At 44.8% G+C, this 14,887-nt stretch overlaps 3 protein-coding genes across 4 annotated transcripts; 2 read left to right on the top strand and 1 right to left on the bottom strand.

Annotated features, from left to right (window-relative positions):
• Positions 1 to 252: 252 nt before the first annotated feature.
• On the bottom strand, positions 253 to 3,917 carry LOC127760321 (MDIS1-interacting receptor like kinase 2-like). The gene is made up of 3 exons (XM_052284563.1): positions 3,635 to 3,917; positions 1,601 to 2,266; positions 253 to 1,397 (listed from the first exon to the last, which is right to left on the bottom strand). Exons 1-3 carry the CDS (start codon positions 3,915 to 3,917, stop codon positions 1,048 to 1,050), a joined length of 1,299 nt encoding a protein of 432 aa, XP_052140523.1. The 3' UTR covers positions 253 to 1,047.
• A 94-nt stretch (positions 3,918 to 4,011) lies between these two features.
• LOC127779054 (shaggy-related protein kinase alpha-like) lies at positions 4,012 to 8,547 on the top strand. Of its 2 annotated transcripts, XM_052305747.1 has the most exons (13): positions 4,014 to 4,351; positions 5,551 to 5,739; positions 5,827 to 5,919; positions 6,097 to 6,156; positions 6,230 to 6,502; positions 6,604 to 6,678; positions 6,794 to 6,850; positions 6,968 to 7,108; positions 7,188 to 7,238; positions 7,331 to 7,426; positions 7,534 to 7,617; positions 7,705 to 7,807; positions 7,893 to 8,547. In XM_052305747.1, the coding sequence occupies exons 2-13, from the start codon at positions 5,629 to 5,631 to the stop codon at positions 7,973 to 7,975; spliced, it is 1,227 nt and encodes a 408-aa protein (XP_052161707.1). In that variant the 5' UTR covers positions 4,014 to 4,351; positions 5,551 to 5,628; the 3' UTR covers positions 7,976 to 8,547. The 2 variants fall into 2 exon arrangements, with proteins under 2 accessions (XP_052161698.1, XP_052161707.1); XM_052305738.1 differs by having other exon boundaries at positions 4,012 to 4,351; positions 7,534 to 7,807.
• Positions 8,548 to 11,171: 2,624 nt separating this feature from the next.
• On the top strand, positions 11,172 to 13,523 carry LOC127783559 (polygalacturonase At1g48100-like). Its single transcript, XM_052310781.1, has 3 exons — positions 11,172 to 12,227; positions 12,335 to 12,370; positions 12,465 to 13,523. Exons 1-3 carry the CDS (start codon positions 11,544 to 11,546, stop codon positions 13,254 to 13,256), a joined length of 1,512 nt encoding a protein of 503 aa, XP_052166741.1. The 5' UTR covers positions 11,172 to 11,543; the 3' UTR covers positions 13,257 to 13,523.
• The last annotated feature ends 1,364 nt before the right edge of the window (positions 13,524 to 14,887 follow it).

Below are 14,887 nucleotides of genomic sequence, written 5' to 3' on the forward strand. Positions count from 1 at the left end.
TTTGAAACGGAAGTATCGGATATTCAGATTTGACCACGAGAGTTTTCGCACAGGCCGCAAGCCCGCAAGTTAGATTGGGCCTTCGGACTGACAAGTCTTAGCATTAAACGGGCCTAGTTTGGGCTGACATTTGTCTGACATGACCGAATTTACACAACTTTTTACGCATTACACCCATATATACTTTGCATTTATTCCTAATTGCCATAAAAATTTTAGAAAAAAAGTTCATTTTAGTGCTCCCCGAACTAATTCAATGGATCACTTAACCCTGAACTATTTTTTGGGCTCATTTTACCCCTTAAACTATTAAAAATGATTCAGTTTACTCCTTAATAACAGCTCTATTTTTTTTGTTACTCTTTTATAAAAGTTATATTTTAAGCTAAAATTTATTAGAGCCATAGATGACACCTTTATCAAAGTTCAAAAATATTTTGAAATTTTTTCATGGCTGTTTGCTTGAACTTTAAAATGTTGATGTTTAAATCAGTTTTAACTGCTTCCAACGTACATAAACAGTGAGAAAAAAATATAAAAAAAGTTGAGGCGTAAGTTGTGAATGCAACTATATTTTCTACCAAATTTTCAGTGCGATGACTTCTATAGATAAAAACAAAAAAGAGAGATAGCGTTAGAGGAGTGAAGTGAACCGCTTTCAATATCTTGAGGGTGTAAAATGAACCCAACAATAGTTTAGAGGGTTAAGTGCTCCGGTGAAATAGTTCCGAGAAGTAAAATGATTTTTTTTTCAAAATTTATGAAACAATTCTACAACGTTGTTAAACATAGGTTACATCATTAAACATTATTTTGTAAACTTGCATATTAAATGAGATATACAATATCAAAGTAAAACAAATATTCAACTATAAACAACACCACAATTATGGGGAAAGAAAGATGATAGCAATTCTTGTAAAACAACACACCTATTAGCTCCCTTCCTTCCCACATCAACAAAGGCATAAGATGTAGAATACCTGTGTAGTTCCCTTTATCCTCGGGAACATTCCACAAGTAGAAAATGAATACAAAGGTCAAGGTTCAAAGAAGGCAGAACTCCATGATGTCAGCATGCAGATAATCAAGATCAACCGCCCTAGAAAACTTGGAGAACAAATGAATTGCGGATGGCATCGTCGGACGAGTTGATGGATTGGGGTGAAGGCACTGTATAGCAACCGTGATCAATCCAAATATCTCGCTTGCAACTTCACCTTCTGGAGGCGGGAGTCTGGTGTCCAACAAATCCTTCATCGGTGTGCTTTTCTTGCTAGGGCATGAGATCGACGAAACAAAGTCTCCAGGGTGAGATCCCATCAACAGCTCAAGAACTACCACCCCGAAGCTATAAATGTCACATTTCTCTGTCACCTTCGTAGTGTATGCCAGCTCTGAAGTATCAGGAGTTTAGTCAGATTAAAATGTACTAAATATTAATCTATGTTAATATTGTGGTAACTTCTTCATGCATATTAAGTATAGCGTAGAGCATATTTTTTAGTAATATAATGCAGCTTCATGCAACAAGAAAAATACATAAGATAAGAAAAATAATAATCAAAACAGTAGGTTCAACATAATAAATTTTGTTTACCTGGTGCAAGATATCCTTTTGTACCAGCGAGCCTTGTGTGTCCTGATCCATCAGCATCCAGTATTTTAGCTATCCCAAAGTCTGATAAACAAGCTCTGAACTCCAGATCTAGCAGAATGTTTTTGGTTGTTACATCTCGATGGACTATAGGATCTGAACAGTCGTGATGCAAGTAAGATAGGGCATGAGCAACATCCTGAGCAATACATAACCTGCGCTTCCAATCCAACTCGCTTGCACTTCTGTAGGACTTGAGAGCTGTCAACAAGTTTCCTCCTTTCATATACTCGTAGACAATAAACTTATCTCGTGCTGTACAGCAGTAGCCAAAGACTTTTACAATGTTCTTGTGGCGTATTTGCATTGTGGCCTCTATTTCACGATAGAACATTTGCTCGTTTATCAAACGGCCATTCTCTGTTGCATTTATCTTCTTGACTGCAAAATTTTTACCATTTGATAATTTAGCTACATAGACAGACACATAACCACCTGCTCCAATGCAATATTTTTCACTAAAGTTCTCCGTCGCTTCAATAATTTGCTCGTATGCATTTCCACCATCAAAGTTTAAGACAGAGAACATGTTTTCCTGCTGCAAATCTCCTGCGTCGTGTATCTTGTACTTCTTTCTTCTGCATATTCTGCACAGGCTTATAACTAGAACTGCAAGAACAACAAACAGAGTAAGATAAATTTCAGAAAACTATAAGTTCTAATGCAAAAGGCAATCAGTGAACCACACATTCATAAGAAACAGTTTCACAAACCCACAGTTTTAGTTGTTAAGAAAACCACACATTTGCACAACAAATTATGAGGGAACACATATGCAACATGATGAAGATATGAAGTATATCATATATGAAGTCATCCACACCTGCAGCAGCCAAGACAAAGAGTAACACAATGAGCCATGGCAAATACATGTTGGGGATTGTGAGACTGAATCGAGAAGACACGGAAACTTGAAGGATGAGTTTTGTGGTAGGTTGCGAGGAGGAGAGCCAAAGAGAATGAGATATATGCATGTAAGGGACTTCTGACCAAAGAACGAACAGCGACACAGTCACTGGATGCTTTGGTATTTGATTCCTGTAACGTGTGAGCAGTTTCTGGATCTTGTATGCGTAGCTAGCACCCTAATACTAGTCCTGGGTTTAGCATGTATAACTATCAATTAACTAGACTAAAGTACAACAAGATGGGTTAAACAATTATAGAGTATGTAGTTGGTTTTCCTACTGGAAATTGTATGGTGATATTTGGTTGATGAGCAAGCTGGCAATCTAGTGTCAACTGTCAACGTGCCGTGAAACTATGATAGTTATATTTGGACTCTTGACTTTGAGCGTGTTTGGTTAAAAGCCTCTGACCGAGGAATTAAAAATGAGCTAAACAAACAGAAGAAGTCCCTCCAAAGTTCATTAAAAAATTGAGGAAACCTTCCTAAGTCCATGTGCACAAAATATGCAATAAACTTATTATTATCGCCCGGGTTTCTGCTTAGTTCCTCTGACCGAGGAATTAAAATTGAGCTAAACAAACTGAAGAAGTCCCTCCAAAGTTCATTAAAAAAATTGAGGAAACCTTCCTAAGTCCATGTGCAGAAAATATGCAATAAACTTATTACTATCGCCCGGGTTTCTGCTTAGTTCCGTATGCTTCAATCTAAGCTAGGATACGGATCATGTGTTGGTTGCCTTGAGGAACTAACAAAGAATCGGTCATCTCACTTGCAGCACATTACTCAAAGGTCAACAACGCTACAAACACACTAAACGTATGCATACCATTTCTTCATCATTTGGTGTGTGCGGGATGGCGGTTCTCATTTTCTCAAGTGATAGAATCCAATACCCAAAAACATTGCTAAGAACTCCAAAGTAAATGATTTGAGATCTAGGAAGCAGAGAATTCCTGTAAAGAAAACGGAAAAAAAGCAAATTGTACATGTACACGAGAAACTAAAAGCTGGCTCCATGGAAGCATTTCATCGAGCAACTTGCATGCAGCGAGTTGAGCTCTTCTCACCTGCTTGCCGCGGCGTGGTTGCCGCCGGGAAAAAGCGGAGATCTGCGTGGGTTTGGAGAAAGATGCGACGCGCTGCAGCTGCTGCGCACGGGCGGCAACGGGAGGAGCGAGGAGGCACCGGACGCGGCAGCGCCGCCGCCTCCGCAGCCTCGATGACTCCATTTTCCCTGGCGGCGCCGCACCGACGACGACGAGAGGAAGGGGTCAAGGGAAAAGCGGCGGAGTGAGTGAGTGACAGTGTAGCCACCTTGTTGGGCCACGTCGCAGGCCGTTTCGGGGCCATCAGCAATGCAGAAGCCCAATACAGGACCAGTTCGGCCCAGCCCGGCCTGCGCATGAGCGGCGGCGGCTACAGCGATTGGAATCCCCTTCCCGATTGGAATCGGGCGGAGAGACGGGAGAGAGAGGAGAGGAGTCGAACTAGGGTTAGTGAGGTGAAGGGGGGCGATTTTGCTCATCGCCCTCCGCCTAGATCGAATCCGAATCCCGCCTCCTCCTCCTCCTCCTCCTCCTCCCCCCGTGCCGATCTTGCCCCGCTCCCTCGCCGCAGCTGCGCGGGCTTGCCCTAGCCCGCCGCATCGCCGACGTACTACGCCCGCTCGGCTCCAGGCTCCAGATCCGGCCTCCAGGGCGTGCCCGCTGCTGGACGGCGCTCTCCCGCGTCCGTGGCTACCTCCTCCTCCGGGTTTGCGTTGCCGTCGCCGAAGCGATCCGTTGGTATCTCTCTCTCTCTCTCTCTCTCTCTCTCTCTATCTATCTCTGCTTGGTTAGTTCTTTGTTTTGCAAAAGCGATTCGTTTGGAATCTCCATCTGCTTGGTCAGTTATTGTTCGGAATGGTGTCTTTGTCGGTAATTGGTACCTTAAAAAAGAGAGTGGTGTGGTTGCTTTGGATTGGAAAAACCAAGGAGAGTTCTTTACACTATACGGTGAGAGGCGAATTACCGAGCAGGGATAATTCGGATTGTGCTGCTTTGAATTGGAATGCCGAAGAGGCTCTATGTGCTATAACAGTACGGCTCAAATTTCTGAGCAGGGAGAATTCAGCTATTTAGGTTCTGTGTCATGTACTTTTGCTTGTTAGTGTGTGGGGGCGGAACCTCACACATTTCTTTGTAGTGTATAAACCTAAGAACTTAGAAAGTTCGAGCTTTGGTGAAGTCCTTCATGTTAATACATGTCGAATGTGAGGATGGGGGCGTCTGGGGGATACTATGCTCAAATCTGAAAAATGTGTTATATACACTATCGCATGAGACCAATGAACCACACAGATAGTAGACATCTGTACAAAAGGGTACACTTTCATTACAGAAGATCATGTGTACAACATGTCTACATAAAACTAGCCTCAAAAGATCCTCCAAAGTGAGGGTCTCAAGCAAAATTGCCCCCATCTCCTTTTAAGGACTAAATATGATGCATTGCCTAAAAGCCCCCAATTTGGATGTAAGGTTTATTGACGATTAAAAGTATGAGTTCTAATAAGTAGCTGTTAGTTAAGTTATGCTTTTACTTTTGACCAAAGTTTGATGATCTGGATTCGGATGAAAAGTCTCCAGCTTTAGTATATTTCTTTGCAGTACTTCTGTATACCCAACTGTCAAGATATTCATTTCTCAAAACTTGGGAAGATATAGTGTTTCATAGGGTCATCGATATACGAATTGAGCGCAACAAAGCTAATATGAGCTTGTTTTATTTCTTATCAAATTGTTTGGTGTAACCAAGTGCTCAGCAGTTTGGCATCATGGGTACCTGAAGATCCAACTATGTTTTGGCCCTTCTAATTCATAGGAGTTAGGACTAACCATCAACATTTTTTTATTTAGTAGATTTGCAGGGATATATGTTTCTAATGTGCAATTTTCTACTAGTACCTAGGTTATGTGTCCTGCTAAAATGATTGTTGTTGCAGGTGGATTGTGTGTAGCTCTGTAACAAAGGATCTTGGTCCATAGGAGTGAACCAGAAGGTACAAAACTTCTTGGCTATTATGACATCGGTGGGTCTAGTAGATTCTTCATCAGGTTTCCCGGAAACGAGTACTAGTGGAGCCACTGATCGTCTGACAGATGATATCAGCGAGATGAGCATAAGAGATAAGGTAATTTTATTCTGGAAATCAATCACAATATTACTCAATTCTTATGATGATACCATCCTCTTTGACTCTTATTGACATATGTACCAGGAAGTTGAAGCTGTAGTGGTCAGTGGCAATAGTATGGACATAGGTCACACTATTGTGACAACTGTTGGTGGAAGAAATGGGCAGCCAAAGCAGGTACTGACATAGCATTGTTCTATGGTGATCACTACTATGTTTGTACTGTAGTACTTCATGTTGCAATAGATAGAATTTATGTGGCAAACACTACCACATTATTAAAAAATTGCCGTTATGTGCCATTATTTGTCTATTTCTAAAAACTTATAGTACTGGATTTTTATTGGATTGCAGACAATTAGTTACATCGCAGAGCGTGCTGTTGGGCGTGGTTCATTTGGAGTTGTCTTCCAGGTGGGCCATTGGTATATGCCATTCTGTCATTACCTTTCTGTTTAGAGATTACTAATTAAATTATCTTTGACAGGCTAAGTGTCTAGAAACTGGTGAGAGAGTTGCTGTAAAGAAAGTTCTTCAAGATGCGAGATACAAGAACCGGGAGCTGCAAACGATGCAAGTTCTCGATCACCCAAATGTTGCATGCTTGAAGCATTACTTTTGCTCGACTACTGCGAAGGAGGAGCTATACCTCAACTTGGTTCTTGAATATGTGCCAGAAACTGTTCATCGTGTTATTAGACATTACAATAAGATGAGCCAACGCATGCCATTGATTTATGTTAAACTTTATATGTACCAGGTAAGGTTGCAGGCGCCTTACAACACAACTATAGCTATGCACTATTAGTTTTGATAATGATTTTAACTGAAAACTGTTCATTGTCATTTCTGTTCTTTCAGATTTGTAGAGCTTTGGCATACATTCATAACTGTGTGGGAGTATGCCACAGAGATATAAAGCCACAGAATATATTGGTATGTACTGTGGTTAACTGGTTATCATTTGTCTGAGTAGTGCATACTAGCAACATTATTTTCCGTATATGATAATTTCAGCTTAATGAGGTCTGACAAGATATTCCTGTCATAGGTGAATCCACATAATCATCAGTTGAAATTGTGTGACTTTGGCAGTGCAAAAGTCCTGGTATGATCCCTTGTATCAATTAGAGTAATCTTCACTCACATATGTTTTCATAAAAAAAGGTCACACATCTTTTATAAGCTATCTGAAATTCTTAAATTTACCTTGCCATGTCCATAGGTGAAAGGGGAACCAAATATTTCATATATCTGTTCTAGATACTACAGAGCCCCAGAACTCATATTTGGGGCTACAGAGTACACGACAGCTATTGATGTGTGGTCTGCTGGCTGTGTTCTTGCTGAACTACTTCTAGGGCAGGTAAGAAGTCAACCTAGTTGTCATCATACATTACCCAATTTCTTGAAGCAACTTCTCTGAATTATTTGCTGTTGGTTAGCCTGTTTTTCCTGGTGACAGTGGCGTCGACCAACTTGTTGAAATTATCAAGGTAACATCTGATTTAGTTTAGTGGAATATTATTCTATGTAGTTTCCCCCTTTTCTTTTAGCTCATGCAGGAGACTTACTGTACTTCATTCAGGTACTGGGTACTCCAACAAGGGAAGAAATCAAACATATGAATCCGAACTACACTGAGTTTAAGTTCCCCCAAATCAAAGCTCACCCATGGCACAAGGTAGGAGCCTTCACATTTATTTTGTTCCTCTTATTTTCAGAGTTAATGTCTCCTGCTTACTATTTATAAATTATAATGTGTATTCTAATTATGCATACTTTCACCAGATCTTTCATAAAAGAATGCCATCTGAAGCTGTAGATCTTGTGTCTCGGCTTCTGCAGTACTCACCACACCTCCGGTGCAGTGCAGTAAGTATTAATGCATATATCAGGAAATCTCTTGTAAATGTTTCTATGTACTCATTTTACATCTTCCTTTTTTTCTCCTCGCACCAGTTGGAGGTGTTAATTCATCCATTCTTCGATGAACTACGAGATCCAAATGCTCGCTTACCAAATGGCCGTACTCTTCCCCCACTATTCAATTTCAAGCCTCGTGGTAAGTTAAGATTTTTGTCAATGCCAGACCAACTGAAACACCCTGACAGCAATATCCTGATTTGCTAACTACTGAACTTGAACAGAGCTGAAAGGAGCATCAATGGAATTTCTTGTGAAGTTGGTTCCACAGCATGCTAAGAAGCAATGTGCCTTCTTAGGATTATGAGCAGACAGTTCATACACTAATCGGGTATTACGTTGGTCTACTTGGTTCCGTAGAACAGCATGGCCTGCAGTATTATTGAATGGGCCCTAATTTTGTTCTACGTGCACCCTGCTTGGGCATGCCTTCTACCATCATATTCTGTAAAGCAGATGAAGACATGGAGTGAGTGGTTATTGATTGGGGCTTGTATATTGGTCTGCCCTTGACTTGAGAACTTTATTCACTCTGCTGTATCAAGCAAGAAAGAACACGTATGTATGCTTGAGCCATATTTCATTCCAGAGCCTCTATCAGGTTTCACCGACCATCAGATTTAAGTCTTCCAGTCTGTAGGGCTAAGCCAAAAAAGTTCTATGTGTGAAGAGTTGGAGACATCTGTTTGGTTACAAGCTATTTGATTGTATTTGATCATTCTTTTGTATTAACACTCTGATAAACTTACATGAGTTAATTCTATTGTTATGTGATATAGTTGTGTGCCACTTTTAAACACCTAAACAACTCTGTTCAATGTTGAAATGTTTGGCATGTATCAACATATCACCTCATTATTTCGAGGTTGATTTTGTACACCTGATATCTGTTAGCTTGAATGCTTGATTACAAGCAAATGATTAAATATTTTATATACCGATGCGCCTCGATGATTCCATTTTTTTACCCTGATTTCTGTTAGCTTGAATGTTTGATTACAAGATGGATAAGGGCGTAAGGAGCATTCCAATTAATGTCTCGTTTTTTTGTCAAAGTACTAATCAAGGTACGCATATATCACTCCTGAATGAAAACCCATTTTTGGTGAGAGGCAGTGTCTGTCTGTATGACCGTTTCAATCATGAATTGCTGAGCTGAATCCCTGGGTTATTGCTAGAACGGAGCATTTTATAGCATTGTTACATCGTTTGTTTCTTGTGCCTTTTTTTTTTGTTTGTTTGAAGAGTAATGGGATGCATCTCATGCACTCACGCCATATCGTTTGTTTCTTGTGCTTTTGTTTTTCTTGAGGAATACAATGGGATCCCATGCACTCACGCCATGCATGCACTTGCGTCTTGCGTGCGCAAGTTTTTATACGGATGACTAGATTTATGTTCTGAATAGTAGCTAGTATGTTCTAGATATAATTGCATATACTATATAATTTGCTATACTACCTTTTGCTTTTGTTCCGGAAATCCATCCACCCAAGGCGTGCAGCTTGACAATACCAGTTTCCAACAAAGGATGCTCTTTTGTTCTGCCACCAACCAACTACTCCATTAGTTTAAACACTTCCGTATCAAGAGCTGCTTGCACTGAACTAAGAGAATCCTTTTCTCCCCAATACTGCCAAGTGTGCCAAGAACATATATCTGATTTTGCAACTGAATGTGCTGTCATGTAGTGCATATAAAAGAAAGAAGAGAGAAACCAAGAGGTGGTTCAGTTTAGATTTGGTTCTGTCTTGTAGTGACAAAAAAAGAGAAACCAAGAGGTGGTTCAGTTCAGATCTGTCAGGGGAAGCCAAGCCTTATGTTTCTCTTGTTTCAACTATTTTCAGTGGAAGTGTCACAGCTGAATATACAGCATGCACCATATGTTTCTCTCCTCCACTATGCAATTTATTCAGTCTGATACTCATGTTTCAGACTTTTGCCTGTTTTCTGATGACCTAGTCCTAGTCAATTTTGATGTGAGCCTACTACCTCACTTTGCAAAATGTCCAACAATTTTACTGATATGATGGTTGGTCGGCGGCACCGAGCGAGTTGTCAAGACAGAACGCCTGCTTTTGTTTATGCAAAACAAAAATGACTGTCTTAAACTAGTACTAACTAACACTATCAAGCTGCAATGATAGATGCTAGGCTTGCTACCTATCTACTAGCTAGACAGTATATATTTATGCTACCGTGCAATCTCTAGCAGCTACGTACGTACCGACCTGATGTGAGCCCTGAGTGCTGCACTGAAACGCGGATACACACCAATATCGGGCAGAAAAATGGTTAAAACCAAATGGATCATATGGACCACGGCAGCACCACCAGAAATCTAGTGGCCACGACGAATTACCGCAATGAAAACCAAAACCGAGCAATCAAACTTTTGGCCAGCGCACACGAATGCTACCATGTACTTGCAGCTAGCTCGCTAGCAGTTATCTGAAGCTCCAGTACAGTGATCAGCACCGCCCCTCGGGGTTAATAATTCAGTTGTAAAGCGCGCGCCACCTAGCTTAGCCTTTTCTCTTGATCTCCTCCTCTCTAGCTAGTGGTGGCTTTATCACGATTAATTCTAGTAGTAGATATCACACATGCACTCGCAGTAGTCGCATGCAGCTGCAATGTCTGACCGCGAAGGATGCGCGCACGCACGCACGCATCTTGCTCGATCGGCCAATCTGGTCGCGAGATTCACGTCCATTTTCTGCTCGATTTGGATTAAACAACGGTGGCAGTAGAAAGACTAGTACTAATCTAGTAGACTAGTAGAAACAGTGGTCACCCCGGCGACGACGGGGGAGAGGAAGATTTGGGCCCGAATTTCGCAACGCACGCATGGCATACCCCCCCCCCCCCCCCCCCCCCCCCCCGAAAGCGATACGTATGCTGACCGATCCATGCGCTTGATGCGACCATGCGTCGCGTTTACATCAGGGAAAACGTGAGCGGAACAGCAACCGCGACGGCGCCACCACCGCGCAGCAGCAGCACGTACGCCGGCGACACGCGCGCGCGCGCGTGCCCGTTTCTCTCGATCTCGCCACGGCTAGCTAAAGAGCGAGACAGTGAGTGCAACCTTTGATCGATCCTACCCCCAAATAGAAGTAGAATTGAGACACTGAGTGGTGCAAAGCCCTACTACTACGTGCACTGCCGCTGTCATTTCTCTAAGTAGAAGTGGAAAGTTAGTAGAACTCGTCGTACGTACGTCGACGACTCGTCTCGCGCGTGTACGTACGTGCACGCTCCACTGCACGTCGTGGAGGAGAAAAGCGGGGCTCGATCGTGTGCGATGTGTATGTGGCGTGGCCGGCCAGCGATCGAGCGAGCGCGCTCGGTGAGGCGCGCGGGGGGGGGGGGGGGGGGGGGGGGGTCGGTCGGTCGCCGCCATTAGAAAAATGGGCGCCCTTCGGCGCGAAATGGCGAAGAGCAGCCACATAACAAGCCTCTGATGAGGCCTCCACTACCGTTCACTCGTCTCCACCACCACCACCACCACCACCATCATCTCCTCCTCCTCCGACGCGCGGCCATGCACGCGCCCGCCCGCCTCGCTCCCTCCCTATAAATCCTGGCTCCCGCGCTCCCCACACTTCTCCAAGCCCAACAACTCCCAACCGTCTCTAGCTCTAGCTAAGCTTAGCCGCGGCCTCTTGATCGACAAGCCTTCGCTAGCAGCAGCAGCAGATCGCGTCTCGTCGTCCTAGATCCCCGCGACAGCGACCTTGGATACTGCCTGCGTGCGTATATAAGAAGAGGTAGACGGGTAGTGATCGATCCATCCATCCATCCAAGATTCACCATTCAGCTCAGAGCTGCACGAACGCCTCTGCACTGAGAGTTTTTCATAGGTTTTTGCGGTGATGGAGCTCGCCGCAGCCGGTAGGACCGCCGCCATTGCGCTGCTTCTCGCGCTTGCCTTCGCGTCGAGCTTCATTAGCGCCGCCGATGGCGCGAGGAGTGCCCGCCACCACCATGCCAAGCACGCCAAGCGCAACGCCGCGCACCCGCCGTCGCAGGCGCCGGGCCCCGCGGCGAGGCACGCCCCGGGACCGGCGAGGCACCACGGCGCGCCGTCTCCTCACCCGGGGCGGCGCTCTCCCCCGGCCCCGGCGCCGGCCAACCCGCCGTCGTCCGACCCAATGCCTGGCGGGGCGCCGAGCGCCGCCCCCGCGGCCGGCGCGGCCACCGTGTACGACATCGTCAAGGACTTCGGCGCGGCCGGGGACGGCGTGACGGACGACACCGACGCGCTCAAGACGGCGTGGGACACCGCGTGCGCGGACGACGGCGCGAGCGTCGTGCTGGCCGCCGCCGGCCGCTCGTTCCTGATCCACACCACCGTCTTCACCGGGCCCTGCCAGGGCAGCGTCACGCTGCAGGTCGACGGGACGATCGTCGCGCCGAGCGAGCCGGCGACGTGGCCGGCGAACAACAAGCGCAACTGGCTCGTCTTCTACCGCGCCGACGGCGTGTCGCTCGTCGGCGCCGGCCTCATCGACGGCAAGGGCCAGAAATGGTGGGATCTTCCCTGCAAGCCTCACAAGGTATATAAGCTCAACTAATTAATTGCATCTCTACTCTTGCAATATTGGAGTACATATCTATCTGAATCTAATAGCTTTCCATTTTTTTTCCTTCTTTTTTTCTTCAGGGGGGAAACACTCATGGACCATGTGATAGCCCAGTGGTGAGTGGCCTAACGCAACGACCTTTTAACCGTATTAACTGCCTCTGATTAGTGACAGTGTAATCAGTGCTAAGTACGATGCTAATCTTTGCAGGCGATGCGGTTCGCCATCAGCAACAACGTGACGGTGCGAGGGCTCAAGGTGCAGAACAGCCCGGAGTTCCACTTCCGGTTCGACAACTGCAACGGCGTGCGCGTCGACGGCCTGTCCATCAGCTCGCCGGCGCTGAGCCCCAACACCGACGGCATCCACGTCGAGAACACCCAGGACGTCCTCATCACCAACACCGTCGTCTCCAACGGCGACGACTGCGTCTCCATCGGCGCCGGCACGCTCAACGTCCACATCGAGAACGTCACCTGCGGGCCCGGGCACGGCATCAGCATCGGCAGCCTGGGGAAGGCCGGGACCAAGGCGTGCGTGGCGAACGTGACGGTGCGGAACGCGGTGATCCGGCACTCGGACAACGGCGTGCGCATCAAGACGTGGCAGGGCGGGTCCGGCTCCGTGTCGGCGGTGGCGTTCGAGAACGTGAGGATGGACGCGGTGCGCAACCCCATCATCATCGACCAGTACTACTGCCTCTCCAAGAGCTGCGAGAACGAGACCACCGCCGTGTTCGTCAACGGCGTCTCCTACTCCGGCATCCGGGGCACCTACGACGTGCGCGGCCCGCCCATCCACTTCGGCTGCAGCGACGCCGTGCCGTGCACCAACATCACGCTCTCCGACGTCGAGCTGCTGCCGGCGTCTGGCGACACCGTCGACGAGCCCTTCTGCTGGAACGTCTACGGCAACGCCGCCACGCCCACCGTGCCGCCGGTGTCGTGCCTCAGCTCCGGCTTCCCCAACTACACCGAGAAAAAGGACCTCCAGTGTTACTGATGATGTGATGAGCATGCCTGAGATAGAGATCATCTCCGGTCATCCCTGCATGCAGCGACTTGTTTAATTAGAGGAAAAAAAGAATTAAAAAAAAGAAGAGAGAGAAAGTAATTAAACTAGTGCAGATAAATTTAAAAGGAAGATTAAAAAGCTAGTAGCATGGAACTAAAGGATTAATTACTAGTGTATATAGAAAGACGAAAAATGTAATAGTAATATATGATTTGTGCGAGAACTAATGAAATATATGTAGAATGGTTTGCTTAATTATGTTTGCTCCATGGATCAAGCAGTACTGTTTGTCACATGCTTGCATGCGTGGCTGGTGTGACAGTGACAAACACATGTCGTACACAATATCATGTTTTTCCATAGAGATCTTGTTGAATTTTAGCTTGGCAATTTGTGAGTTTGGTAATATATATGCTTAGTTATGCTAGCTGCAGAGATTATGAAGTTTGATGTTTAAAAACAATTTAAGGTAGACTATTTCTTTGTCTTCTTAGCGATAATAAAAAGAGAGCTATGCAACGAAAGCTATAAAAAAAATCCTAAAATTAAATCTAAAATCAAACTCTAAAATTTCAACAACTATTTAATTGTCATTTAAGGAGTGGGAGGCGCATGAGGCCGCAATGCCTAGCAATTTGCTGAAGGCAGCAACATTACGCTCGATCTCAGATTATGGCAAGTTGCAATAATGGGTAGCTAGATGGCCTCATTGCCTCAAAGTTGAATCAAAAGTTTCGTACAACGTACTATTACAAAGCTAGGTGCCATTTAAATAATTAAGCGGCAGAAAACAAGAACACAAAGTTAAAGAAAAACTTTCAGGGCCCCCTCTGGGCTATACGGACGCACGCCAAATAACTTTCTGTCCTAATAATGCCATCCACAAGGCAGAATTTGACGACTCAAGACGACTTAAAAGGTGTCATCAACAGTAAACTAACTGTTTCTCCAAACATAAACCTTGTTTTTTACTACCATCAAGTGCTTCAGAGAGACGCATCTGATTTGTACGTACGCCATTATATTTTTCCCTGTTTGTGGAGATGGGCCAAGAAACAAGCATCACCTAACCAACTAAGAAATACCTGCTCAAACATGTTCTTTTGCAGCAAAAAAGGTAAAATAAAGCCGTGGATAGTGTTCTTGTGGGCGCAAATTAAAGCGGGAGAGAGAGAGAAGGGAGAGAGAGAATTGAAGCTATACCAATCGTCTCTGATGAGTCATAGCCAGTAACAGTTGGGCAGGCAAAAAAAAAAAAAAACTAGAGGTGAGCATGAAGAATAAGTTGCATTTTACATCCATGATTGGTTCCATAATTAGGTTTGGTTCTGGCTGGAAATGGTAGTAGCTTACTAGGTAGGGCGGTAGTATATACGGTTGTGCACGAGCGACCACAGTTGAAGCTATAGCTTGCGCGAAAAGAAACTTTATGAGTGTCATATCATATGTTTGACTAGACGTTGGAAGGGTTTTTTGACACGAATAAAAAAACTAATTTCATAGCTCGCCTGGAAACTGCTAGACGAATCTTTTGAGCCTAATTAATCTGTTATTAGTACATGTGGGTTACTGTAGTACTTATAGCTAATCATGGACTAATTAGGCTCAAAAGATTCGTC

The sequence above is a fragment of the Oryza glaberrima genome, chromosome 1, assembly GCF_000147395.1.
Source record: "Oryza glaberrima chromosome 1, OglaRS2, whole genome shotgun sequence".
NCBI classification, from domain to species: Eukaryota; Viridiplantae; Streptophyta; class Magnoliopsida; order Poales; family Poaceae; genus Oryza; species Oryza glaberrima.